This window comes from Dermochelys coriacea, chromosome 27 (assembly GCF_009764565.3).
Source record: "Dermochelys coriacea isolate rDerCor1 chromosome 27, rDerCor1.pri.v4, whole genome shotgun sequence".
Taxonomy (NCBI): Eukaryota; Metazoa; Chordata; order Testudines; family Dermochelyidae; genus Dermochelys; species Dermochelys coriacea.
In genome coordinates this window covers 9,995,552-10,021,024 of record NC_050094.1, presented here as the reverse complement: position 1 = coordinate 10,021,024, position 25,473 = coordinate 9,995,552, and the positions used below count along the sequence as shown (strand labels likewise).

The 25,473-nt window shown below is 46.4% G+C and overlaps 2 protein-coding genes across 3 annotated transcripts; one reads left to right on the top strand and one right to left on the bottom strand.

The window, feature by feature from the left end:
• Positions 1 to 301: 301 nt before the first annotated feature.
• On the top strand, positions 302 to 15,199 carry UBE2Z (ubiquitin conjugating enzyme E2 Z). The gene is made up of 7 exons (XM_038386024.2): positions 302 to 803; positions 3,490 to 3,562; positions 6,061 to 6,248; positions 8,647 to 8,758; positions 9,683 to 9,795; positions 10,509 to 10,599; positions 12,942 to 15,199. The coding sequence occupies exons 1-7, from the start codon at positions 457 to 459 to the stop codon at positions 13,110 to 13,112; spliced, it is 1,095 nt and encodes a 364-aa protein (XP_038241952.1). The 5' UTR covers positions 302 to 456; the 3' UTR covers positions 13,113 to 15,199.
• On the bottom strand, positions 13,955 to 25,473 carry SNF8 (SNF8 subunit of ESCRT-II). Of its 2 annotated transcripts, XM_038385526.2 has the most exons (8): positions 25,328 to 25,473; positions 24,484 to 24,534; positions 20,128 to 20,266; positions 19,190 to 19,294; positions 17,997 to 18,069; positions 16,746 to 16,887; positions 16,389 to 16,463; positions 13,955 to 15,690 (listed from the first exon to the last, which is right to left on the bottom strand). In XM_038385526.2, exons 1-8 carry the CDS (start codon positions 25,379 to 25,381, stop codon positions 15,562 to 15,564), a joined length of 768 nt encoding a protein of 255 aa, XP_038241454.1. In that variant the 5' UTR covers positions 25,382 to 25,473; the 3' UTR covers positions 13,955 to 15,561. The 2 variants fall into 2 exon arrangements, with proteins under 2 accessions (XP_038241454.1, XP_043359279.1); XM_043503344.1 differs by lacking the exons at positions 24,484 to 24,534; positions 25,328 to 25,473 and adding an exon at positions 24,234 to 24,284.

Here is a 25,473-nt window from a genome sequence, read left to right as displayed (position 1 = left end):
AAGCAAGGCTGTCATGACACCCGGGCACCCGCCTAGCTGCACAGAGCCCTGGCACTGCACAGTCCTCCACCACCAGGCCACGCCCATCGCCTCCCGGGAATGAAAAGCAGGGCACGCCTCCTCCTCCTCCTCCTCGCTGCCGGGCGTCTCGTTGATTGGATTGACGCTCTACTCCCGGGGAAGACTCTATGGCCGGCAACTCGTTGGTGGAGGGTGGGGGACGCTCTAGTGAAAGTCGTCTCCTTGGTGGGCCGCTCGGGAGCGACACTCTGCAGCTCGGAGGCGACTCCATGGTGCTGAGCGCCGCGCTCGCGGCGGCGGCAGGGCGGGGCGGGTGGACGCTCTGGCCCGGCTTCGGCGGTGGAGGAGCAGGGTGAGGGCCGCTCTGGCCGGCGGACTCGCTGGTGTGGAGTCCCGGAAGCTGCGCTCTCCCAGGCTGGGCACGGGCCGCGGAGAATGGCGGAGAGTCCGGCAGCGGAGGAGGCGGCCGCGGCGGCGGTGCTGGCGGCCGCCGCCGCCGCGAGCGGCGGGGTCCCGGCGGGGCCCGGGGGCGGCGGAGCGGGCAGCCCCGGCGTGTTCATCCCGGCCGAGCTGTGGGCGGCGGCCGGGTTCGGGGCGCCCCCCGCGGGGGCCGGAGCCCCCCCCGGCAGCGGCGGGGCCCCCCTGGCCGGGCTGCCCGCGGCCGCCGCCGCCGCCGCCGCCGGGGCCGCGCTGCTCACTCACTCCGCCTTCTGGGACCCCACGGCGAGCGGCGACTGGGACAGCGAGAGGCCGAGCCCGGCCTGCCTGCTGCGGATCAAACGGTGAGCGAGTCGGCCTGGCCCGGCCGGCCTGCTGCGGGTCGAGCCGGGGGAATCTGTAACTACAGCCCCCGCCTCCCGCGCGCCCCTCCCCCGGGGTAGCGCCCCCCAAACCCGGGGCCCCCCGTTCTGCCTGATCCGGGCCAGCCGGTGCTGGGGGATCCCCCGTGGGCTCCAGCGTCTTTCCCTGGGAGCTCCGGGCCCAGCCGGGACCCCGCCTGCCTGCTGGGGACCCGGTGCCGCAGTCGTTTCTCTTCCTGCCGCCCCGCGCTGCTGGGGTAGCCAGGGACTTCCCCGGCGAAATCACCGCCGAGTAAATGCCCTGTCATGGCGATGGCTCGTTGCTCTGTTCTGGATGTCTCTCCCGGCCCCTCCCCGAAAAGAGCCGGTGGTCTGTGCTCGGGGCTTTTCCCCCTTCCCTCTAAAAGGGGGTACAAATCTTTTCCTGTCCCATCTTGATCTCTCCCAGCTTCTTGCGCTTTGAGCCTAGGGTTTTGGAACAGGCATTGCCAGCGCCCACTGACCCATCTGCCTGTGGATGTGGAGTGGGCCATAACCATTTGGATAGCCTATCCCACATGGATGTCATCAGTATTTGCGCTAGGGACAGGACGAACTCTTCCATGTTGCGCTCTGTGGCCTGGGGCCACCTATTGAGGCACCTATATATCCTAGGGTACTGGATGCATTTCTTTATGCACTGGCACTTACAGCTTTCCACAGTGGGATGTGAGGCTACCACACACACGGGGCAGGGGAGGGATAGCTCAGTGGTTTGAGCATTGCTAAACCCAGGGTTGTGAGTTCAATCCTGGCGGGGGGCATTTAGGGATGGGGGGGGGATTGGGGATTGGCCCTGCTTCGAGCAGCGGGTTGGACTAGATGATCACCTGAGGTCCCTTCTAACCCTGAGGTTCTATGATTCACTCATCACCCCTTTGGTCTTGTCCCCAGAGGTATCTGCAGCTCTCTAGGTTTTAGTAGGCTTCCCCAGTGTTAGGAGAACGTTCTGTGCATCAAAATGCTTTAGATTCCCTCTGGCTTTGTTGACACAATCTAGTTTCAGCTCGCTGCTGCTCGAGACCCAGCGTGCTAATGCCACATTGTATTTGTAAAGCACTTTTCATCCAGAAGGATCCCAAAGTGATTTGCAGGCTGTATAAATGTAAGATCATGTATCCACGTCTCGGGTGGAAGGTGATCGTTGTTCTCCACGTGCAGCAATGCGGTACAGCACAGGAGATGAAGCATCCCATGTCCACATTAAACTTCCAGGGAAATGTACTAGACAGAATCAATTATCCACCACTGAAATTTGGCAATTCATATGGGTCAGCAACTTCTTGCTAAAACTGCCATGGTCTATTTCGGTGATCACATTTATCATTTTAAAGGGGGGATTAACAGAAACTTCCTCCCTCTGTCCCCACCTGGTTAAACCATTCTTGCTGCTACCAGTGGCTAAGAAAATGTATGCTCTGTTGAGTTGTATGAAGTCATATTTTGCCCCTTCCATGCAAGGATCTCAAAGCCCATACATTGAATTCAGCCTCACAACTGCATTTTTATGGGTGCATACAAGAGAGGCAAAGTGACTTCCCAGAGGTTAACAATGAAGCTGTGTCAGAGACAAGAGTAGCGTTCTGATCTCCTGATTCTATCCTGTGCATTCAATATAAGATGATGGCTCACCTGACCAAAACTGCCTCTACTTAATCTTAAAATTTAATCCATTGTGCTGGCTGTCTGCCAATGAGTGATCTGAAACCAAGTGTCTCTGTCCATCTGCAAATTAGGAGTTTTGTATTAGATCAGTAGGGGAATAGGTTTCTTTTTTGTGTTCCTAGATTGAATTTTATAAAGTGTTACTGGCCCACCCATAACCCTATTCTTTCATTTGCCTGAGTGGTGCTAACTGAACAATTCAGCTATTCCCTGTCTAACTGCAGTATTAGAGGCTGCCTGTAAAAGGATTGCTCACATTAGGTCTGGCATGTTGATAAACTTTAAAACAATATGTTGTTGTATTGTTATAAATATTGGCCTTATGTCAATAGATTCTTCCTTTTCCCTCTTCACAAACATTACTGCTTGCCAAATGATTGCATATCCTTGTTCTACTGCCAGTTACAAAACTCCTAGAACTTCACCATAAGATGGTACAAACTAGTGCTTTCATCCATTTGGACTGGAAGCATAATTTGGTAAGAAGATGAGGTTCTCCTGTCACTTCAGAAGTTTCATCTGCTTAGTCACACTGCTGAAACTTTAGCTCAGCTCAGTTTTCTTTACAAACAGGAGGACTTTTTTAAAATCCTTTTGTGGCTGTGTGCAACTCAGGTCAACACTGGGAGGAGCGCTCTCGCTGTTAGAGGTAGAGTGCTGCTGTATGTCCCCCAATTCGCAATGAGTCACATATGATGCCATATCTCTTGTTATATATTTTGTGTGTGTGCACTCCTTCTCTCCTACAGTTCTTCTTCTGGATAAGCAGGAACAGCTTAGCCAGAAAACAATGAAGCAGCAACAAAATAAAAAAAAAAATGCTTTCAGTAACAAGTTTACTTCTTAGAATACAACAGGGTGTATTCTGTCTCTCTCACACACTCACTTTCGTACTCTGTTCTGTTCCTTGGATTGGTCTGGATCCCAAGGGAGATAATGGCTAATTCCTGTTTTCTTTGTTCAGGGATATCATGTCCATTTATAAGGAACCACCCCCTGGAATGTTTGTTGTGCCTGATCCCCATGATATGACTAAGGTAAGTGAATATCCAGAACTGATCCAACTTTCTCTTTCTGTGTATCTTGTTTTGCTGGCTACTTTGAGTTAATCCATATAAGGCTTGTCCATACCATTTTGGGGAAAGGGGTAGGGAAGAGTCCCTTAGAGCATCCTCAAAGGTTGTAAAAGAATAAAGCAGCTTAAATTTTCCTGGGGACAGTGAGACGGGGCTGTGTTTTAAAACTGGAGGGGGGCTTTCAAGGATGCTGGCTTTGTGAAGTGATAAACCGTGGCTCTGCAGATCAATCCAGTAGAGCCTCCATGGCCATATGACTTAGTAAAGCACCGATCCTGCTGGTTTCATGCTGCCAGTGCTTGAAAACAATCAATGGAAATGTTGAGGAACAGCTGACTCCGCTGTGAGCACCATTGGGCTATGGGAAGCTTCCATCAGAGACTGGGGATGATAAATGTGGTAGTCAGGAGGCATCTGTGCATTGGGTGCAGAAACTTCAGATTAGTGACGCTATTGGCCATGATTCATACCCAAGCTTATGTAGAGAAGTGTAACTTGCACTCCCTGTGCTAGCCTGCATCCTTGTGCCCCAGTGGAGGTGTTCTTGGGAGATGCCTGTCCATGTAGTTTCTGCTAAGTGTCACACTGCAGTCAGGATACCCTAGTAAGCTTGCAGACATTGGCTGCTGAAAGGATGCATTTGATGCAGTGCATCTCCCAGCCTCCATGCCATATCCACTCTTTGGGCTGCACTTGTTTCCTGTGAGGCTAGTGGTGGAGGAGAAGTTGCTTCCTCTTTTCCTGTTGCTGCAAGCTTTTCCCACCTCTCCAACAAACTTTCCACTTCCAGGTACCACCAGCACTAACCCCTGGCTGAAGTGAGGCCTTTGGGTTTTAAGATATTGCAAGGGAATAGTTCTTGAAGAGAATTCCTATATACAAGAATACTCAGTATTTTAAGTTTCAGAAAAAAGAAAAGGAGTACTTGTGGCACCTTAGAGACTAACAAATTTATTAGAGCATAAGCTTTCGTGAGCTACAGCTCACTTCATCGGATGCATTCAGTGGAAAATACAGTAGGGAGATTTATATACATAGAGAACATGAAACAATGGGTATTACCATACACACTGTAAGGAGAGTGGGGGGGGGGGGGGAGGAGGAAAACCTTTCATGGTGACAAGCAAGGTAGGCTAATTCCAGCAGTTAACAAGAATATCAGAGGAACAGTGGGGGGTGGGGTGGGATTACATTACACAAAGTAAAACTATTTCCCCATGGTATTTCTCCCTCCCACCCCACCCCCCACTGTTCCTCTGATATTCTTAGTGTGAGCTGTAGCTCACGAAAGAAAGCTTATGCTCTAATAAATTTGTTAGTCTCTAAGGTGCCACAAGTACTCCTTTCTTTCTGATATTCTTGTTAACTGCTGGAATTAGCCTACCTTGCTTGTCACCATGAAAGGTTTTCCTCCTTTCCCCCCCCTGCTGCTGGTGATGGCTTATCTTAAGTGATCACTCTCCTTACAGTGTGTATGATAAACCCATTGTTTCATGTTCTCTGTGTGTGTATATAAATCTCCCCACTGTATTTTCTACCGAATGCATTGGGTGGAGTGAGCTGTAGGTCACGAAAGCTTATGCTCTAATAAATTTGTTAGTCTCTAAGGTGCCACCGGTACTCCTTTTCTTTTTTCAGTATTTTAATTATAACTTTGGTTCAGCTTGATGCTGGAAGCTGAAAATACACACACGTTTTCCAACAATGCATTAGATCATTGACCATGTACTAAAGCATCTTAGTCTTGGCATCTTCTTGCAAATCACAAGGAGTTAAGAAGCATTTAAAATTGATCAAGTGAGCACATTTGAAATAGCACAGAAGGAAATAATTTTGCTCAGCTAGTAGCCTGAGGGGAGTAATTTCATCTGCATGTGATCAGGATCTTCAGAGGTAATTTTACCCCGTGAGGAGAGAATGCTCCTAACCATAGATCCTGGCTGAGGAAAGTTAGTGATCCGTTTAAGTACAAATCAGCGCAGTATCTTCAAACCAAGAAAAATCCTCTTGCTGGTGGAAATTCAGAAGTTGGAAAATAAAGGTTGGGGATGGAAATAGGCGGTGAATATTATTTTTTCTTGTTAATTGTGTTTTTTGTTTTTTTTGTTTTTAAATCTTCTAACTTTTGAAATGTCGAGCTCTTCCGATGAAGTACTGTTTACTCTGCGTTTGGCTGCGCAGACATGGAGTGGATGTATGTGCAAGTGTGTGAGGCGTGTAAATGTGGCTACAGGGGCATGCATCGCGCACAGGTGTGGCAGAGAAATGTGTGGTGGTGGCTCTGGGTATAAGTGAGTCTGGCAGGGAGGGGAAAGAGTGGACTGTGTATGACATGCTTGTGGGAGAGGCCTGGTCGTGAGCTCTGTATCGGGATTTCTTGCACTTGTTTGGTTTTGTTGAAAATTTCACAGTGCTGCGCAATTTTGAAGTGGTGCGCAAGATGGGCTTTTGTTTTGCAGATTCATGCATTGATCACAGGCCCATTTGACACGCCTTATGAAGGGGGTTTCTTCTTGTTCCTGTTTCGCTGTCCTCCAGATTATCCCATCCACCCACCAAGGGTCAAACTGATGACAACAGGGAATAACACAGTGAGGTTTAACCCCAACTTCTACCGCAATGGGAAAGTCTGCCTGAGTATTCTAGGGTAAGAGGAGACTTCAGCTGTTTCAGGGGGAAGCCAGGAGTTTGCTGTAGGCAGTTCTCTGCAGTATATGACTCTCTTTGCATATTTAGGTCCCGATCCTGCAGTGACCTCTGCCTGCACAGACCCTGTATGAAGTTGCTTGCACGATAGAGGCCTTAAAGCTGCCAACATTTAGCAAAAATGCGAGTCTGACTTTCTTTGAACCTACAAAAGCCAGGACTGAAATTCTGTTCTCTCACTCCATTGTGCCGAAGTAGCACAGCACTCCTCCCTGGTCGGCCGGCCTATATTCCACTTTAATCCCAAGGCCCACCGGGGATATCAGTTGGCGGCTCCTTCATGGGGCCATGAACACAGGCGTGTACTTGGCACGGTTCACCCCAATCCTGCCCCTTTTGCGGCGTTAGGGAAACCCTGACGCACATCTACCTGGAGTGCACCAGGCTGCAGCCCCTATTCCAGCTCCTCACGAATATTTTAAGATTTTGGTTGCACTTTTTCCCCTCGCCTCCTTATCTATACGTTCCCTGTCCAAGGCCCCACTAAGTCACGGGACCTCCTGGTCAATCTCCTCCTGGCCCTGACTAAAGTGGCCATTTATAAAACCAGAGTGAGGAGGATGGCCGATGGAGTCTTCTGTGACTGTGGGGCCTATTTCCAATCCTCCATCCGTTCACGTCTCCAGACAGAGTTCCTCTGGGCGGCGTCCACTGACTCCCTTGACGCCTTCAAGGAGCAGTGGGCGCTGTCCGGTTCCCTTCGTTTGACCCTTTGACCGCAATCCTGTCCCTGTTGTTCATTAGTTGTCCCCCGTAATTATTTGGTTTTTCAGGTCCTGTGAACCCCCCTCTTAGGCTGGGGGGGATCCTTCGCCCGCCCACTTCCTGGATCCCAATAAGACAGCACTCCTCCCATCTCCCACCATAGAGTTTTGGCCTGAACTTTGCATTTCTTCTGCTTTTGCGGTTTGAAGACCCATCCTGATTGTTGTTTGAATGTAGATTTTTTTTTTTTGTGGTTTTAATTTCCCGTGTGTGTAGTTTTTAAAAAAGAAATGGGGGGGGGGGGGGGAGCCACTGAGAACTCCCTGGAAAGCTGTTTAACTGCTTCTCTGCTTCTGCCTGTGCTTGGCGCAAAACCATGAGTAGGAAATTATTTTAAGTCCCCACCAGAGCACTGCTGATTCAAACAGCGGTTTTACAAACTTCAGCTCCAATTCTGCAGATGCTTAATTTTAAGCATGGGAGCAGTCCCATTAGCTTCAATTGGACTACCTTGCCTAAAGAACATGCATGGATGGCCCCAATCCTGCAAACACCTCATCCCTTCCCTGACATGTTAGCACTGCCAGGGCAGGATCTTGAGTGCCACTGGGCACAGTGCAGCTCAGCGTGAAGCCAGTGCAAGTGGCAGAGGCTTGTCGTCTCTCAGGGTTGGGTCCTAAATTAGAGCAAACGCAGAACAACATCTTAAGAAAGGAAGACTATTGATGTGAAGGGGGCGGGGGGTTGAAATGGGAGGCACTTGGTTGGGCAGACCACCTCAAGCTCTAGGGACGTGCATCAAACTGAAAGGCGTGGGGGAGGTGGAGGGAAAAAGAGCAGTAAAATGAAAGGGTTTAGAATGCATCTCATGTGCCAGGAGCATCTCTCTTGAAATGCTGCCATTCCAGGGGGGGAAAGGATCTGTAGCAAAGGGCGGCCAATGCAGAGGAGTTGTTGTTTCTAGCAATGTCCCTCTGCATAAAGGTGTGCGCACCCCTGCATGTGGCATAGGGACCAGTAGATCTTTGCTACTAAAGGAGGCAGTGTTGCCTAATGCATAAGACGACTGCACTAGGATTCAGACCTGAATTCTAATCCTGCTTCTGCCACTGATCTCCCGGATGACCTTGGGCAAGTCACTGCACCTCAGTTTTCCCCATCTATAAAATGAGGATAATGATACTGACCTTTGCTGTAAAGTGCTTTCAGATGGAAAGTGCTATATAAGAATTAGGTATTATTATTCAAGCAGAACATTTTTCCGTCTTTAACCCTGATGTTGGGCAGTTTCCATGGGCGTGCTACTCTTTTCCGTCTGCCAGGCACTTCAATGCTGGCAGTAAAGTGAAATTTACAAAAATCTTACTTATCCAGATTAGTATTCACAACTGGGTGAAAAGAAACACACTAACTTCACCCATAAAAGCTTCTGAACGCTGCAGATCATTGGGGGCTCCCTGTTTTTCTTGTCCACTTCCCCTTCTGGGTAGTCCCCTCTTAGCTTTTTCTGATTTCTTAAACTGGGGTTTGTTTGTTTGTTTGAGAATGGTAACGGTGAAAGGGGAGGTCACTGAGTCCTGAGTCCTATTCTAGGTCTTGTGTTTAAATACATTCCTGTGTTTATGATGTTTCAGCACTTGGACTGGTCCTGCTTGGAGCCCAGCACAGAGTATCTCTTCAGTCCTCATCTCCATACAGTCTCTGATGACTGAGAACCCCTATCACAACGAACCTGGCTTTGAGCAGGTAATAGTTCTTCTGAGCATGGTTTACTCCAGTTCTGAAATGACTTGACTCCTGTGTCGTCGATCCACACACTTCCCCCCCCCCACCCCCACCCCCCAACTGTGTCTCTCTGCTAAAGGGAATTCAATCAGTCATCCTGAGGCTATTCAAGTCTTTGGTGTTCATCTCTCCAGACACCAGCGATGGGTGTCCTGCAAACACCTCTGGAAAGGAGAGCTATTTTTAGCTAAAGGGAGTGTTGTCTAGTAGTTAGAGAACTGGGAGATTCCTGCTTTCTGTTTCATTCTTTGTTGCTGAGTTGCTGTGACCCTGAGTAAATCTGTTAACTGCACCAAGCCCCAATTTACCCCACATGATACTACCTGACTTGCAGAAGAGCTCAAATGCTTGTAATTCCTTCTGAGACTTTTATGGTGGAATATCCTGTCAGTACTAATGGTCACCTGGCTTATACAGACAGCATGGGTTTAAAAAGTGTTTAGCGCTCCTGCCACGGATCCCGTTTTAATGTACATTATAAGTAAGGTAGTGGAATTAACTGGAAACAGACAGGAAACTGATTATATCTGCAGGGGCTTTTTCTTGTTCTGCCAATCTGTGCTGAAAGTAAATGGCTTCCCTGGGATGCATTATGTCCTACGTGACCCAAACTGCTCAGGTTATCCTGGCCTACGGTCCCTAAGAGAGAAGGAGAGAGAAACTGTTGTGCTGGCTTGAGTCAATCCATCTCCTCAGCTACCCAAATCTTGTGCTCTGGGAACATGTGGAATCTCTTACCAGCTTTTCAGTATAAACTAGATCATTGTACTTTGAGCAGGCAGATCTGAGGAGAGTTCACTGCGGAGTGTGAAATCCTAATGGCCCGAAGAGAAGGGATAATACCCATTTACCACACGGACTCAGTGGAGCAATTTACATTTACAGGAGAGGCACCCTGGGGATAGTAAGAACTATAACGAGTGCATTCGGCATGAGACTATCCGAGTAGCCGTGTGCGACATGCTGGAAGGAAAGTGTCCCTGTCCTGAGCCTTTACGGTAGGTAATGGGGATGAGGAGTGAATGCACTAACGTGGCCCCATCTCGCTCTGAACAGTCAGGGTCCGCTTTAACTGGGCGCTTCTGTATGCTTCATGTTCGCTTGCTAAGTCACTGTCAGGGGCTGGATCTCTGTCGAAGGGGCAGCGTCATATGTTGAACTGGGTGCCAGGAACTCTTATCTTGGTGTTTCCGAACTCCTGAGTTCTAGTCCTAGCTGTGTCACCATGGGCACTGCTAAACCCTCTGTTCCCATTCCCATATTGTAAAGGGGGATGACATGTCCCTGTCTTGCTTGCACGGGTGGATGGCTAATTGTAACTGAGTAGAATATTTATACAGCACCTGTACTTGTTCCCTGCCCTGCTTTGTCTCACGATACATTCAATTGCTATATGACGACCACCTCCTCCTGCATACTCTTGTTCCTGGTGTGGTGTAATTCAATCAGGGTAGTGATGCAAGTTAATGCAAACCCCACATGTCTGAGGTTCTGCTGAGCAGCGGAATGATTGCCTCAGTTGCCAGGGCAGATTTTTTGAATGCTTGGATTGTCCTTGTACATTTTTAAGGCATACACAGAGTGTTGTGGATTAGATGAATGACAGGTTTGCTTAACTGAATGGAGTCTCACGTGGCCACGAGGTGCTGAGACCATTGCTTAAATGTTCGCTCAGCCTGCATTGACCATGTGCTCTTTTGTGGCATTTCAGGGGTGTTATGGAGAAGTCTTTCATGGAATACTTTGACTTCTATGAGGGTGCATGCAAAGAGAGGCTTCACCTCCAAGGACAGACAATGCAGGTAAGCTGCTGGCAACCCTCCTTTTCATGCTACGACTTAATTAGAAGGATGCAGTTTAATGACCTGTTAGCTGGCACATCAACACTTTCATTTCTTACAACCTATGTGGTGAAAAGTGATGTCTGCTTACTGAGATGGGGCCACAGCTCTTTTTATCTTGGCTACCTCCTTCAGCCACGGTAGCCATCAACTTGCCTCTTGACGTGGCTAATTTAGGAGGGAGGAAAATGGGAGTTCCTTGTCTGGAGAGAATTTAAGAGATTCTACCCTTCATTTGCTTTGATTTCACATCAGCCATGAAATAAGGCTGAGACATTCCTATTGTTATGCCGTTTTTCCTCTAACACAAAGTGTCTGCTTAATTCTCTGTCTGTTGGTGCCAATTGAACTTCATTTGAAAGTTTCCTCTGAAAGCCAGAATTTGGCAGGGGGGGATACACCAGCTTAAATGTGGTTTTGTTTTTTTTTTGTATTTCCTCTTCATGTGGATTAGGGCCATACAGGTAGTATTGGATGCGGCCCACATAACATATTGTGGGCTACATATGTGGCCCACAATGCTAAATAGGTTGAGGACCATGGGTCTATCTTCTGTCTCATGCTAAGAGAATAGGAAACTACCACCGCTTGGACAATAGTGTGATTCCAGTAGGGCAGTTCCTATGTCCCAGGCAACGGTTTAGCTAGCTGGTGTTTTTCTGCTGGCTCTGGCTATGCTGGGTGTGTTAGCAGCATCGCTGGAGTTTTAGGATTTCCTCTAGTCTCTTTTTAAGGGCCCCATCGCTATGTTACTTTGTTAGTCATTATGCAATACAATCCTGAGAAGTGGGGGTGAGGTTTCCTCCCACTCTCGAATCCTGAGAACCAGCTGGTAGCTCTTGTAATTTTTATCTGTGCTAGCCTAAGTGTGGAATCAAAGGTGTTTTGCTGAGGCCCGGTCCCTTGAGGTGCCGAGTGCCTTCAATTTCCATTGATTTCACGGACTCAGTACAAGCCACTGAGCTTTTCCTAGCACTGCTCCTGAGCCACTCAGGGGAAAAAGCAGGGTTTTTTCTGATACTGCTGATTGCCAAGATATTTCAGTATGAATAGAAGCTGCTTCTGCTCTAATCACCCATGTCCCATCTGTCCCATTAAAAGATATCATCATTGATGAAAGAGAGAGGTGATTAATTTTACAACCGAATATTTACCCATGCCCTTCATTGTCAACAAACAGCCCTGTAATCCATAAAATGAGAGCACCTGCAACACATGACAAAAGCAGACCGCTTGTGTTTGGACTGAATAGTGCCACAGGCAACACTGTCTGACTCGCATCAGCTGGAATCTTTAGTACAGTGACTAGAGGGGGTTATTCGGGAATGGCACTGATCACATTCTACGGTCATAACTGCTGCAGCTGCAAGGAGCCGTAGTCCTGGACCAGAATCCCATTGTGCTAGGCACTGTACAAACACAGTGCTAGTCTTACTGCTGTGTTCCTGTCCCCAACCGTTGTAAATTGTAGCATAGACCCACTTCATTAGATGAACCATAGATAAAAGAATGAACGGTGTGAAAACAAAGCCATTCCAAAATGTTGAGGTCAGTGTCGTCATCAGCGGCTTTCCCACGTGAGTGTAGTGTTTGGGAAAGAAGCTGGCTTTTTGGTTTTTGGAGTCTAAAGTCCTCCTATTTATCCCAGAGCAGGTACAGCATGGGCAGAAAAACTTCCTCCAAATTGCTCTGCCAGTGTGGTCCCATCAGGGTGTGAGGGTAGAAGCTAAATCTCTCTTGCCTGTTTGCCACTGCCCAACTGTGCGTGACTGTAGGCAAGTCTGGTCACTTATGTGCCCCAGTTACACTATCTGTAAAATGGGGATGATACTTGCCTTTCTTTATAAAGCCTCTATAGCACTATACGAGGTGTTAGTAACTAAGTCCGTAGACTTTCCTACTGAGACTGTCCCTCTCTCCTGCCCGAGACCAATCCATCAGTTCTTTGAAACTGGTTCAAATCCAGCCAGTGTCCACTCAAACCTTCATCTGGCTGCGGAAGATGTACTGAGTTCCCTCCAGTTTATTTTGGTTGGGTTTTTTCAGATGAGAGCATTTAAAAGAGCCAAGGTCCCATATGCTCTGCATTGACTCTGACGAACCCCTAACATGCTTGGCAAAAAGAGGTTTAACCAGTGTCTTTGGCCAAAATGTGTCTCCTTGCCCTGCAGTTATCTTCTCAGTTGCTGTTGCCTGCCCTTGTGGTGGATGTGTTTCATAGATGCTGCATAGAGTGTGATGTACTTTAGCACCATACAAGTGTGTGTCTAAATCTTGTGTTCCTTCCTCCTCCCCACCCCCAGGATCCTTTTGGTGAGAAACGAGGCCACTTTGACTATCAGTCCCTACTAATCCGTTTGCAAGGAATTCGGCTGAAGGTGCAAGAGAAACACCAGCAGGAGAATGTAGAAATAGACTCTGACAGCAGCTCCTCGGAGACGGAGACAGACACTCAAGGGAGCTCCAAGGCTTAGAGGTCTCTCTCTACGTGAGAAACCCAATCGTGGGGATGGTTCTGTCTTTGAACTCTAGAATTACCCCTGACAGACTTGAGAACCAAGCCAATCCCAGAGTGGCTAGAGCTGGAAGAGGTCTTCTGTCTCCTTTAATGCTCTGGTGGATACTGAACAAGAGGACTTCATGGTAGGCAAAGCCAAGCTTGTGACAGGCTACTCTAAAAGGTACTTCCTATGCTAGAAAGCTGGAGCATGTGGCATCAGGTTATTTTGGAAACACCTACACGGGGTGGTTTTTTTTTTTTCTTTATTGGATTAAACCAATGAGATGTAGAATGCAAGTCTGTTTTACAGCTTTTCTGTTCTTTAATGCCCAGTATGTGCCCTTCCCTCTGGCCATACTGAACTCCAAAGGACCAGAGCTGTAGGAGCACTTGGGTGGAGTCCATGATACTAAGGGGCCCACTTGCTGCTTGCCCAGGGTTAACTTCTGTCTGGGGAGAGGTGGGGCACAGGTGCTCTGCATAAGCCCATCTACCTGCTGATATCTCTTCTAGACAGACCAAAGATAAACAGGGTGGACTCTAGCTTTCAGAAAGAAAGCTAATCCAGTCCCTGGGTTGCTTTTGCTGACTGGACTTTAGGTGGAAGAGGGAAAAGAGGGGGTGGGAGGGGAGAAATGGATGCAAGCTGTAAAAGCTTATAAATCAAGAGCAGATGCTTTTACCCTGGAAACAATGGAGAGAAAATCACTGGGTTTCTTAAAAAAAAAAAAAAAAAAATTGGGGAGGGAGTGTGTTTTTTTTTGTTTTTTTTTGTTAAATCTTTGGCTCTTCTAAATGGAAGTGCTGTTTCCTTGACTGCTGTTGTTTTGATCCAGGACAAATAAAATGCTAGGATAAGGGACATTTATAAGCAGGAAGCCATCTTCATGGAGCGAATGTCAATAGCAGCAGAACATTCCCTTGCCAAACTTGACCAGTGGTAAAACTAGTTCTTAAAGCTTTAATAGTTCTAACAGCAGTGTCTCATTGTGAGCAATTCATACCTCTTGGGCAGGTGTCTGCTGGCTGTGCGTGCCATTACATCAAGGATGTATTTAAAGTAAGGGGCATAGAGGTGAAACACACCCAGGTCAAGCAGGCAGATAAATAGGCCTGATTGATTTTACCACCACCGAACTGGGTGGTAAAGTGTTCCCCAGATGAAGGGCTTAATCTTGTTTTACAAGAGCACTGATTAAAAGTTGAGCACATACTATGGTGCACCAACCTCCCCCACACTCCCCTCCCCCCCAAAAAAAAATTCTCATTGTGGCATGGAAAGAAGCTCCAGGTCAGGTAACTGTTCTAAAGAGTCTTTTTTTGTAGATCAAACTGCAGTTTTCAATGTCCCACGTGTTGGTGAATTATTTTCAATACAGATTGTTTCTGTAGAATATCAACTATTGTAAATGCTTAAGTAGCTTTGAGAAGTTGAAAGATTCCAGAATTCAAGTTGCCATTTAACAACTCAATCTTTTCTTTTGAAAACAATCACCTTGGGTCTGCCATTGGTATGGTTTAGAATGGAACCCTATCTTCTCTGAAGGGAAACTGATGTAGGCCACACCAGATGGAAGTAAATAAAGCAGTTTACGTGATATAAGGTTTCATGGAGGCATATTGGTATGAGAAGTCTGAGCTGTGCTACTGTTTAATCCCCTTGTAAATTTCACAGTTTTCATAAATCAGTAGTATCTCCACTCTAAAATGGGTTAGAGCTGGGCCTCTAATACCTTCATAAGGCAGATCTGGTTCAGAAATATGTATGTGGTGCATGTGGCATTACCATCCACACACACACAGCCTTACTGTGGACACCATTCACCTAAGCATGTGGCTGTAAATGTATTAGTTTTATAGCACTGTTACCTGTCCTGCTGTTTCTGAATGTTTCCATTTCAAAGTGACAATCCTCAATAACTGCTCTAGGCAGACATGTTTTAGTGACAATTTTAGACCTAATGATTTGAAAATATATGCACAAGAGTCACTATAAAACACCTTGTTTATATACAATTGTACATAAGATTTTTTTGTGCAATAAAGTTTGTTTTGGCAGAATCTAGACTTGTATTTTTCATAGGGAAGTGACTTGAGTTTACAGTAGTTTTCTAAAACACTTCAACAGAGCAGGGATGCTGCTGGGGCCAGTCTCCACAGCTGATAAAAGCTTAAAGGGTAAATTTCCACTTTAAGGAGGCAGAATCACTTTTGCATCTCTCCCATGTTCTAGTTTAGAACAGTAGACCTCTACATCACACTGGTGGTAAAAAGTTTAAGCATGTATAATTTTGATCAATTAAATGGGTAACCTAGGGACTTTTTTAAAACAACTTTAAAGTTAAGTGTCCTACTTTAGGTAATACAACAGCAAAGGGGGAATATGTACAGGTGCACGCAGCTCAGGGTTTTCCTCTTAACAGTCAAGGGATTGCTTCCTCTGGAGTGATTTCCTGAGAGTAAAGTTCTGTAAAGAGAGCAGGCAGCCAGTACTGAGATTCCCCTGGAGCTTGTGTGTCAAGCCAGGCCATGCCTTCCTTCAGCAGGTGTTCCTGTCAAAACAGACCAAGGGCTCAAAAGCTGGATGGAGAAAACAAGGATCTGCCAAAAAAAGTGAACAAGGGCAGGGGCCATACAAGTACACAAGAACCACTTCTGCATTCTAGCTCTGCTACAGGCAGGAGAAGGAAAAGTCCCATGACTCAAGTTAGCACTAGACAGGGCTTCCTTCACCCCACTCTAGCAGGTAGTTTAAGACATCTGTGTGACCACCACTTCCATTACTGGAAGTGTTCTCACCCACTACAAATATTTAAAGGGCAAGTAACTACACTGACTTCACTATAGCTACCTCCATTCTGTCCCTGCAGTAAGTGAAGTTTTTATGGTCAAAAAGTGTATTCTAGAACCATGGATGCAAAGCCATAGCTGATGAGTAAATTTTACAGAATTAAGGAAGGTGCAGCCCAGATCCCAAGGCAAGGAATGAACTATGTACATAGCAGCACCAATGAAAGGTATGGACCTGCCCTTAAGAGGATTCTGCCTCAGATCCTGTCTACATTAAGTCTTACAGGGGTGAAGAACTCATTTACTTTCTCCCTCGTTTGGTCTTGCAGACTAGACAGGATTAAACTGTTTTTACTGTGTCCTACCATTACAATAGAGCTGCTAGTGTAAATGCAACCATAATCCTACTACAACGGCATTTAATCCAAACAAGCATACCACACAAGGTCTACATACATACCAGCACATGCTTGGCACGTTCCATCTCCCACTTTAAACTGGACTTTATCTCGCTGACAGTTACATACCCCTTTTTCTGAAATAAGGGAAGGAAAAAGTGTTTTGGTAGGACAATGATTTCAGTGCACAGTTAAAGCTCCTTACTATCTGCTAGTGAGCTGGACTTAATATCAGAGTCCATGTTTTGGAAAGTCTACTTGCCTACATGTTCATATCTTTACAAGCTGAGACCCTAGGTTCTTGCTCATATTAGAATTTAAAGTCTTCATACCATCTATTCCTTATCTATGGAGCCTGCCCAAGTGAATCAAGGACCCCTTAGGGATAGCTTATACTAAAGAATCTCTTGCCACAGTACCTCAGCCAGCTGCAAAACCACTGTGTGATCCATGTTCAGTTCAGCTGGTACAGACTGGATCAGATATGTCCCTCCAACAGGAATAATCTCAAAGCCACTGCCCAGAACTTTCAGCTTCTTGATAGCTCGGATGAGATCGTCCCTGAAGAGGCGGTGGGAGTGACAAGACTTTAAAAGAAAAAGCTTTTGCTCTTCGCTTGTGATGTAAATAAGGGACAACAGCTGTACAAGTGGCAAAGTTAAGGTCGGAAAGGCAGAGGCTAACCATGCATGTTAAGTGGCTACAGTTATTTCTTCTCATGCTAAGCACCTCTGAAAAGTTGTTTAATTTTTCATTCATGCTTACAATAGCAACTGAAAAAATTGCCTGCCTTCCTTCCATTTAAGGTGGGTTCTGATTCCAACAGGATCATGAGATGGTCACTTAAACTGTTTGAGTGAACTCATTCTACAAGTCCTGTGAACTCCAACTCTAAGTTGCCAAAATGAAATATTCAAAAGACAATGTCAGGCCAATTCAGGCCCAAAATTCAGATCCTGCAAGACAGCCTTTTGCAAACCCTATCAACAGAAAGGTCTCCAAGCAGAAGAAAGTTGAAATCATGAAAGTTTAGTAGAAACTGTTATTTGTTCAAGTAACTCTCTCTAGCAGGTGGACTGGTACATAGTAACACCTTGCTAATGCAGGAGAAGAAAGTGAAACTCAGTCTACTTTCACTGTTCAAGTGAATCTGTGGCAAAAGTATGAATTTAATTTTCATAAGACATTACACTTAACATACTAAATACAGATTTCCCTATCATAGCAGTCCTTTTAAGTAATTCTCAATGCAAAGTCAAAAATAAGGTTTTTTTAAAAATTAGTCTGTCAACTCTCCTCTATGCAAGTAGATTGCAATACAGATTGAGTTGTTTCACTTGCAAGACTTTAGTGTAATTTGTCTTAATATATGATTTGCAACTGTTACCACATATTCTGATTATTAACTGAGCATCTAAGCTATCATAGCAATATTTTGTATACTGTAATCTTGAGAAGAGCTGCTCCAGCAGGCATATAAATTTATAATAGGGCATTGCTTGCAACCTTAATTATGGACTCACTACTGATAGCTTCATAATTATAAGTCTATCTGGAATCATATTAGCAGCAGAACCACCTTCAGGTGCCTGCCTAGATTAACTGTCACTTTTTATTCATGCTGTTTTCAGGCTCCCCTTGATTACAACACAGCTCAAGCAGATACTCACTGGCTGACATCCTGGGCAAACTTCCCTCTTCCCTTTAGCACTTGCTGATGAAGTTCCTCCAGGGTTATGAGACCTAGAGAGAACAAATGAGGGAGGTGATGTTAATACAGAGCAAAGGTTCCTTTTCACATTTGCCCTTATCTTACATGTTCCTTTCATTTACATAGTCATTTTAATCTGTTTTTCACTGTATTCGATTTCACAGCTTTAGGTAGGATATTAAACATCTAAATATTTCTATTCCCAAATTGAGAGTATCGTGGAGTTAGTTGCCGTTTTCTCCCATTAATGGATCAGGCACATTTAATTAAAAATGGATTGTAAGGTCCTTGGGGGCAGGGACTGTCTTTTTGTTCTGTGTTTGTCCAACACCTACCACCATGGAGTTCTGGTCCAAAACTGGGGCTGCTAGCCGCTATTGCAATACAAACTAAAAGCAGATGTCAAACACATGACATTACCTTACAATAAATGCTTGCATAATAAGTTGCTTACTCTAGATGTCAGAAGTATTTCTAAATCAGGCCCTTACTTATTACTTTTACTTTGCAGGATATCAAGCCAGTTCTTTAAGAGTTTTGTCAAGTTCTTTCTTTAGAATAGTGGGCCAGAAATTCATTTTTCATTTCTCTCTGTATAGTTGGAAAAAAATCAAATCAATTACTAATCCCCCAATCCTTGCTATGAACCTGACGTACCACTACAGGGTCACCAAGCATATTCTATGGCAGTGTTAAGCGACATCTTTGCTGCTAAAAAAAGGTGTGGGAAGTTTACACTGTAATGACACGTTTGTTATTTCACTATAAAATCCTATTCGTGACTGCACATAGGTAGCTTTTACTGCATTGTAGCTAGGCAACATCAACGCTATCTCCTCTCACCCACAATTCAGCTCACCTAGCTACAGCGAGGTGAAAAAGCCACAGAGCCTTGCCTCCAATGGATTTTCTAAGAAAAAACAAAAGCCGCATGCGTTAGCTACCTCGCTGTAAAAACCAAACCAACCTTTTTTATTGGAGTGGAGCCAAAGCCAAAACCGTTTTCTCAGCACTTTCTGAAACCCTAAAGTACGCCACGCACTGAGCATCTTACCAAGCGTGGCTCGGTTTCCAGAAGCACCTTGTAACACACAGCCGGCAGAAGGCAGTATTTGCTCCTGTGCTCAAGAGGCAAATGTGTACAGTCCTCACCTCCATTTCTGTGTTTCAGAGCCAGACAAACTTCAATAATCTGAACTCCCAGCTCATAGTAGAAATCTCCAACTCCCAGCATCTCTGACCAGAATCCTTTACCAGCTGCAAAGGAAGCGGAAAAAAAATCAGATTAAGCATCACTGCTATTCTTCTTCTTAACAGCCTAATCTTGCAAGCACTTTGGCCCAGATCCTCCACGGTATTTAGGCTCCTAAATACCTTGGCATCTCTGAGCCTTACTGATGGCAGTAGGGCTACTCTCAGTCACAAGCACTGTCCCCTGTAGGGTTTGCAGGATTGGGCCCTGCGATAAGGTGATGCAGCAGCCCAGAAGGGGTAAAGGGAGCTCTGCCTCTCACAGACTAGGCAAGATGTACAAGGATTGTCCTCTTTTCCTCTGGCTGACAGACTGGAGACTGTCACACTTGTCAGCTGAGTTGCTTTATTTTGGGTTGTTCATGTCTTTTTTGTTCAAACAATAAAACACGTCCTAAAGCAGTGGTTCTCAAACTTTTGTACTGGTGACCTCTTTCACATAGCAAGCCTTTGAGTGCAACCCCCCCCTTAAATATATTAAAAAGGGTTTTTTAATTTATACACCATTATAAATTCTGGAGGCAAAGCAGGGTTTGGGGTAGAGGCCGATAGCTCACAACCCCCCATGTCATAATCTTGTGACCCCCAGCGGGGTCCTGACCCCAATTTGAGAACCCCTGTCCTAAAGGAAAGGCCTTATGCCTGGGGCTTGCCTTCCTTCCCAGGCTGGCAAAACAGCCCATCGGTTTTCAGACCCTAAGAACCAAATCCCATCATCTTTACTCAACACAGCTCCCATCAACTTCAATGAGAGATTTTACTGAGCAAAGACAATACAAATTGTCTCCAAACTCAGTCACGACATTCAGCCTTAAACCTCTCCAGCATGTATTCCTTACATGCCAATGGATCCACTCCGATGGTTGCACACATGTCCTGGAACTGGACCCGAAACTGGGGATTTTTACGAATCTCTTGCTTGTGTTTGCTGGCAAATTCTTCTAAGTTGGTCTTAAACATGTCCAGTTGCTTAGACATCTGTAAGTGACGAGTAAAGAGAGGAAAGCATCTATGACTGAATGCTTGCTTTATAACATTATATAAATCAGCAAGGCTTTAGAAAAGCATGGCATGGCACTGAAGTACAAAACATGACAAGGTCCCTGGCTAACCTACACAGACAAGAACAGCCAGACTGGGTCAGACCAATGGTCCATTTAGCCCAGTATCCTGTCTTCCAACAAAGGCCAGTGCCAGATGCTTCAGAGGGAATGAACAGAACGGGAGTAATCAAGTGACCCATCTCCTTTCATCCACTCCCAGCTTCTGGCAGTCAGAGATTTAGGAACACCCAGAGCATAGAGTCTTAATTCTTTTTTGAATCCAGTTTATATTTTTGACCTTCACAACATCCCCCAGTTCCACAGGCTGACAGTGCATTGTGTGAAGTGCTTCCTTATGTTTGTTTTAAACCATCTGCCTATTAATTTAATTGGGAGACTCCTGGTTCTTGTGTTATGTGAAGGGATAACTAACACTTCCCTATTCCCTTTCTCCAGCCCAGTCATGATTTTATAGACCGCTTTTGTATTCCCCGTTAGTCATCTCTTTTATAAGATGAGCAGCCCCAACGTTTTTAATGTCTCCTTGGTACGGAAGCTGTTCCATACCCCGTATCATTTCTGTTGCCTCTCTCTATACTTTTTCCAATTCTATCATATCTTTTTTGAGATGGGATAACCAGAACTGCCTGCTGTTTTCAAGGTGTTGATGTACCATGGATTTATATATAGTGGCATTTGATATTTTCTGCCTTATCTGTCCCTTTCCTAACACTTAACTCTTTTTTGACTGTAACTGCACATTTGAGCAAATATCTTCAGAGAACAATCCACAAGGTCTCCAAGATCTCTTTCTTGAGCGGTAACAGCTAATTTAGACCAACATTTTGTATGTATAGTTGGGATTATGTTTTCCAATGTGCATTCCTTTGCATTTATCAATATTGAATTTCATCTGTCATTTTGTTGCCCAGTCAGACAGTTTTGTGAGATCCCTTTGTAACTCTTTGCAAAAAGAAAAGGAGTACCCGTGGCACCTTAGAGACTAACAAATTTATTAGAGCACAAGCTTTCATGAGCTACAGCTGTAGCTCACGAAAGCTTATGCTCTAATAAATTTGTTAGTCTCTAAGGTGCCACGGGTACTCCTTTTCTTTTTGCAAATACAGACTAACACGGCTGCTACTCTGATAACTCTTTGCAGTCAGCTTTGGATATAACTATTTGAGTAATTTAGTATTGCCTGCAAATTTTGCTATCTCACTGTTTACCCCTTTTTCCAGATCACTTATGAATACGTTGAACAGCCTTGGTCCAAGTACAGATCCTTAGGGGACTCCCACTATTTACCGCTCCACTGTGAAAACTTGTCATTTATTCCTACCCTTTGTTTCCTATGTTTTAACCAGTTACTGATCCATGAGAGGACCTTCCCTCTTATCCCAGGACTCCTTACTTCGCTTAAGAGCCTTTGGTGAAAAACTTCAAAGGCTTTGTAAAAGTCCAAGTACACTATATCCACTGGAATATCCTTGTCCACAGACTTGACAATACCTTCAAAGAATTATAACAGATTGGTGAGGCATGATTGCAAAAGCCACATTGATTCTTCCCTAACTTTGTGTTCATCTATACGTCTGTTAGGTTTACCGGTCTGTAATCTCCAGGATTGCCTCTGGAGCCATTTAAAAAACAACAACACAATTGACCATAGGGATCTTAGATGGACTATATAACAACAGGAGACACATAATGAGAAGTCAGAATCCTTTTGTTTGTTTAAATATATATTTAAACAATCAGGCATAAATAATGGAGTAGACTACACTAGGGCAGGGATGGCCTGGCATTTACTAGAGGCAGTTTTCATAGGTAAAATAATTTTTTTTTTTTTTTTTTTTTTTTTTTTTTTTTACTGTCCCCAAAAAACTAGTTAGTCCCAGTTTAAGGCATTTTCTATTTTAGAAACCTTTTCATTAGCGTAGGCCATATTACACTTACATTTCATTACATATTCAAATTGTGGTTATACAAGACAGTAGAGGCGTTGATTAATTTAAGGTTGCACAAATAAGAAGTTAACTGCAGTGGATGTAATAATAATATAGGTAATTGAAATACTGATCATCAGAATATCCGTATACATTTTGGTTCAGTGTTTTCCTCAACGAAGCTATATATGTAATGACTCATTTCAGTATTACTGAAACAAAAGTCAAAGACAATCGATTATATAAAAATGCCAACACTGCAGAGTTCTAGGCTTGAGGCATTAAGCAATGTCACAAAGTTCCTCCTCTACCTTGGTGGGTTTTGCGCTTATTGGCAGATTTGCTCGCCTTGGAGCTTCACAGCAACCCTCAGTTTGGCCATTTTCGTGAACCCACAGTCCAGGTCAACTCCTCCTGTGTCTGACCAGGAGTTGGGAGGTTTGGGGGGGGGAACCCGAGCCCACCTTCTACTCCGGGTTCCAGCCCAGGGCCCTGTGGATTGCAGTTGTCTAGAGCACCTCCTGGAACAGCTGTGCGACAGCTACAACTCCCTGGGCTACTTCCCCAAGGCCTCCTCCCAACCCCTTCATCCTCACCATAGGACCTTCCTCCTAGTGTCCGATAATGCTTGTACTCCTTAGTCCTCCAGCAGTCCGCGTTCTCACTCTCAGCTCCTAGCGCCTCTTGCTCCCAGCTCATTACATGAACTGAAGTGAGCTTCTTTTTAAACCCAGGTGCCCTGATTAGCCTGCCTTAATTGATTCAAGCAGCTTCTTGATTGGCTGCAGGTGTTCTAATCAGCCTGTCTGTCTTAATTGTCTTCAGAAGATTCCCAATTGTTCTGGAACCTCCCCTGTTAACCTTACCCAGGGAAAAGGGACCTACTTAACCTGGGGCTAATATATCTGCCTTCTATTACTCTCCTGTTTGGCGGCTCCTTCACGGAGCCGTAAGCACGGGTGTGTTCTTGGCGCGGTTCACTTCAATCCCAGACACCTGCCCCTTTTGCGGCGTGAGGGATACCTTGGCACATGTATACTTGGAGTGTGCCAGGATGCAGCCCCTATTCCGGCTCCTCACCAATATTTTATTATGTTTTTGGTTGCACTTCTCCCCTCACCTTCTCATTTATGCACTCCCTATCCGTGGCCCCACAAAGTCACGGGATCTCCTGGTCAACCTCCTCCTGGCCCTAGCTAAAATGGCCATCTATAAAACCAGAGTGAGGAGGTTGGCCGATAGAGTCTCCTGTGACTGTGGGGCCTATTTCCGATCCTCGGTCTGTTCACGCATCCGGGCAGAGTTCCTCTGGGCAGCGTCCTCTGACTCCCTTGACGCCTTTGAGGATCACTGGGCACTGTCCGGGATTCTCTGCTCGGTGTCCCCATCCGGTTCCCTTCGTTTGACTCTTTGACCGCACTCCTGTCCCTGTTATTTCATTAGTTGTCCCCCAGAATTTTTTGGGTATCTAGGTCCTGTGGATCCCCCTTTTAGGCTGGGGGGGGATCCTTTAGCAGCGGACAGGCTTCGCCCACCCACTTCCCGGATCCCAATAAGATTACTCTCCTGTAGGCATCCGGCCCGAGCCTTTCACAGCAAGCAGAAGCATGCAGATTTGCTGCCTACTAGTTCAGGTCCATTTGGTCATGCAGTGTTTTGTAATGGACCAACTCTGATGTAGCGGATCAACTGAGCATTTGAATGGATGTATCCAAAGTTTGAAAAGGTTCATTCTGGGCTTGGTGAACTTGCTGGACACTGAGACAATTATTTTTCCTCACTTCCCAGTTTAAAGTGGGATTAAGCTGGTATTTACTTGCATCCTGCCCTAAACTAGTTTTCCCCAGGAAATTACCAACCTTGCACAGGAGGCAAGATAAGGGGTGGAAAGCCAGGTGAAGAGACTGTTGGCGGGTGCTTTTTGGGGTGGAGGAAGAGATCTGGAAGGCCCACCTGGTGTACACAGAAGAGGAAGGCTGTTCTAAGCATAGTTCTTGCTGTGAAGAAGGGCCCCAAAACGTAAGTGGGAGGAGGCTTCACAGTCACCCATGACTTCCAGATTTCCAGCCTAAAAGCAGGTAAAACTAACAGGTGCAATACCAGTTCCTGAGCATGTTGCAAAACCTCACATTCCCTCCAACTTTCAAGTCCACCGCATACCAGCAATGGTCCCTACACACTCAACTTGGAGCCAGCATCTCACCTGAGCCAGTTGGTCTTCAGCCAGCACTGTCCCTCGCTCCTTGTATTTGGCCTAGGAGATAAAAAAAAAATCCCCCTAATCATTTTATTTAAGTTTTTCGGAGGTCACACACGGGCTGAGACCACTTCTCCTCTGCAGGGTCCCCCACCAGTGCCACCACCATTTCTGCAATGTCTGCATTTTAAACTAGAAGACCCATCCCAGACTCGCCCCCCCCCCACCCACCAACCCTTTATCCTCAAGAGAGAGGATCAGCTACTTCTGGTTTGGGGGACAGAGGTGTCCTACAGCCAGTTGCTTTGGAGAAAAGAAGCAGTTGTTTCGAAGTTGCTGGGGGAAGAGGGAGCACTTTAAGTTGTCAAAAGGGGTACTCAGACCCGGTTGAATTTAGGGCAGGGGGGTACAGACTCTCAGCACCCCGAGGAGATGGAGAATTCAGACCCCACTTACTCGAGGGAAAAAGGGCTCAGCCTCTCCAGGATGGAGCGGGAGGAACGACGCTCAGCGCCCCCTTTGACGAGGGAAAGGGGGGGACACGACGCTCAGCGCCTCCAAGGTCCGGGGCAAGGCAGCTGGGGAGGATCTGGGTGCAGGGGCAGACTTGGCCCCCCTCTCTCTGGAGCAGCGGGTGGATCGCAGCCTCTGCAGGACGGCGGAGGAAGGGGACTCAGCCCCCGCCGGGCCCGGGATACGAGAGGGCGCGCCCCCCCCCGGATTTGGGGCGCGCCCCCCCCCCGGATTTGGGGCGCGCCCCCCCCCCCGGATTTGGGGCGCGCCCCCCCCCCCGGATTTGGGGGGAGTCTCGGCCCCCCAGGGTCTGGGGGGGAGGGGCCCCGGCTCTCACCTCCGCCAGCTTCCTCTTGGCGATGGCGCCCGCTCCCACCCCGCGCCGGTGCATCCCGGCGGCGGGGAACCGCCCGGCTCCCGGGTCCCGCTCGAGCTTCCTCCGAACCGGAAATGCCTGGCGGTGACGTCATCGCTCTGCGACAG

Coding starts and splice junctions, on each gene's coding strand:
- SNF8 (XM_038385526.2), bottom strand. CDS start 25,381: ATGCACCGGCGCGGGGTGGGAGCGGGCGCCATCGCCAAGAGGAAGCTG. Junction 16,888..17,996: donor TTTGCCCAGGATGTCAGCCA/GTGAGTATCTGC, acceptor CCGCCTCTTCAG/GGACGATCTCATCCGAGCTA. Junction 15,691..16,388: donor AACGTGCCAAGCATGTGCTG/GTATGTATGTAG, acceptor CTGTTTTGACAG/GAACACCTGCTGAAGGAAGG.
- UBE2Z (XM_038386024.2), top strand. CDS start 457: ATGGCGGAGAGTCCGGCAGCGGAGGAGGCGGCCGCGGCGGCGGTGCTG. Junction 8,759..9,682: donor ACGAACCTGGCTTTGAGCAG/GTAATAGTTCTT, acceptor TTACATTTACAG/GAGAGGCACCCTGGGGATAG. Junction 10,600..12,941: donor TCCAAGGACAGACAATGCAG/GTAAGCTGCTGG, acceptor CCCCACCCCCAG/GATCCTTTTGGTGAGAAACG.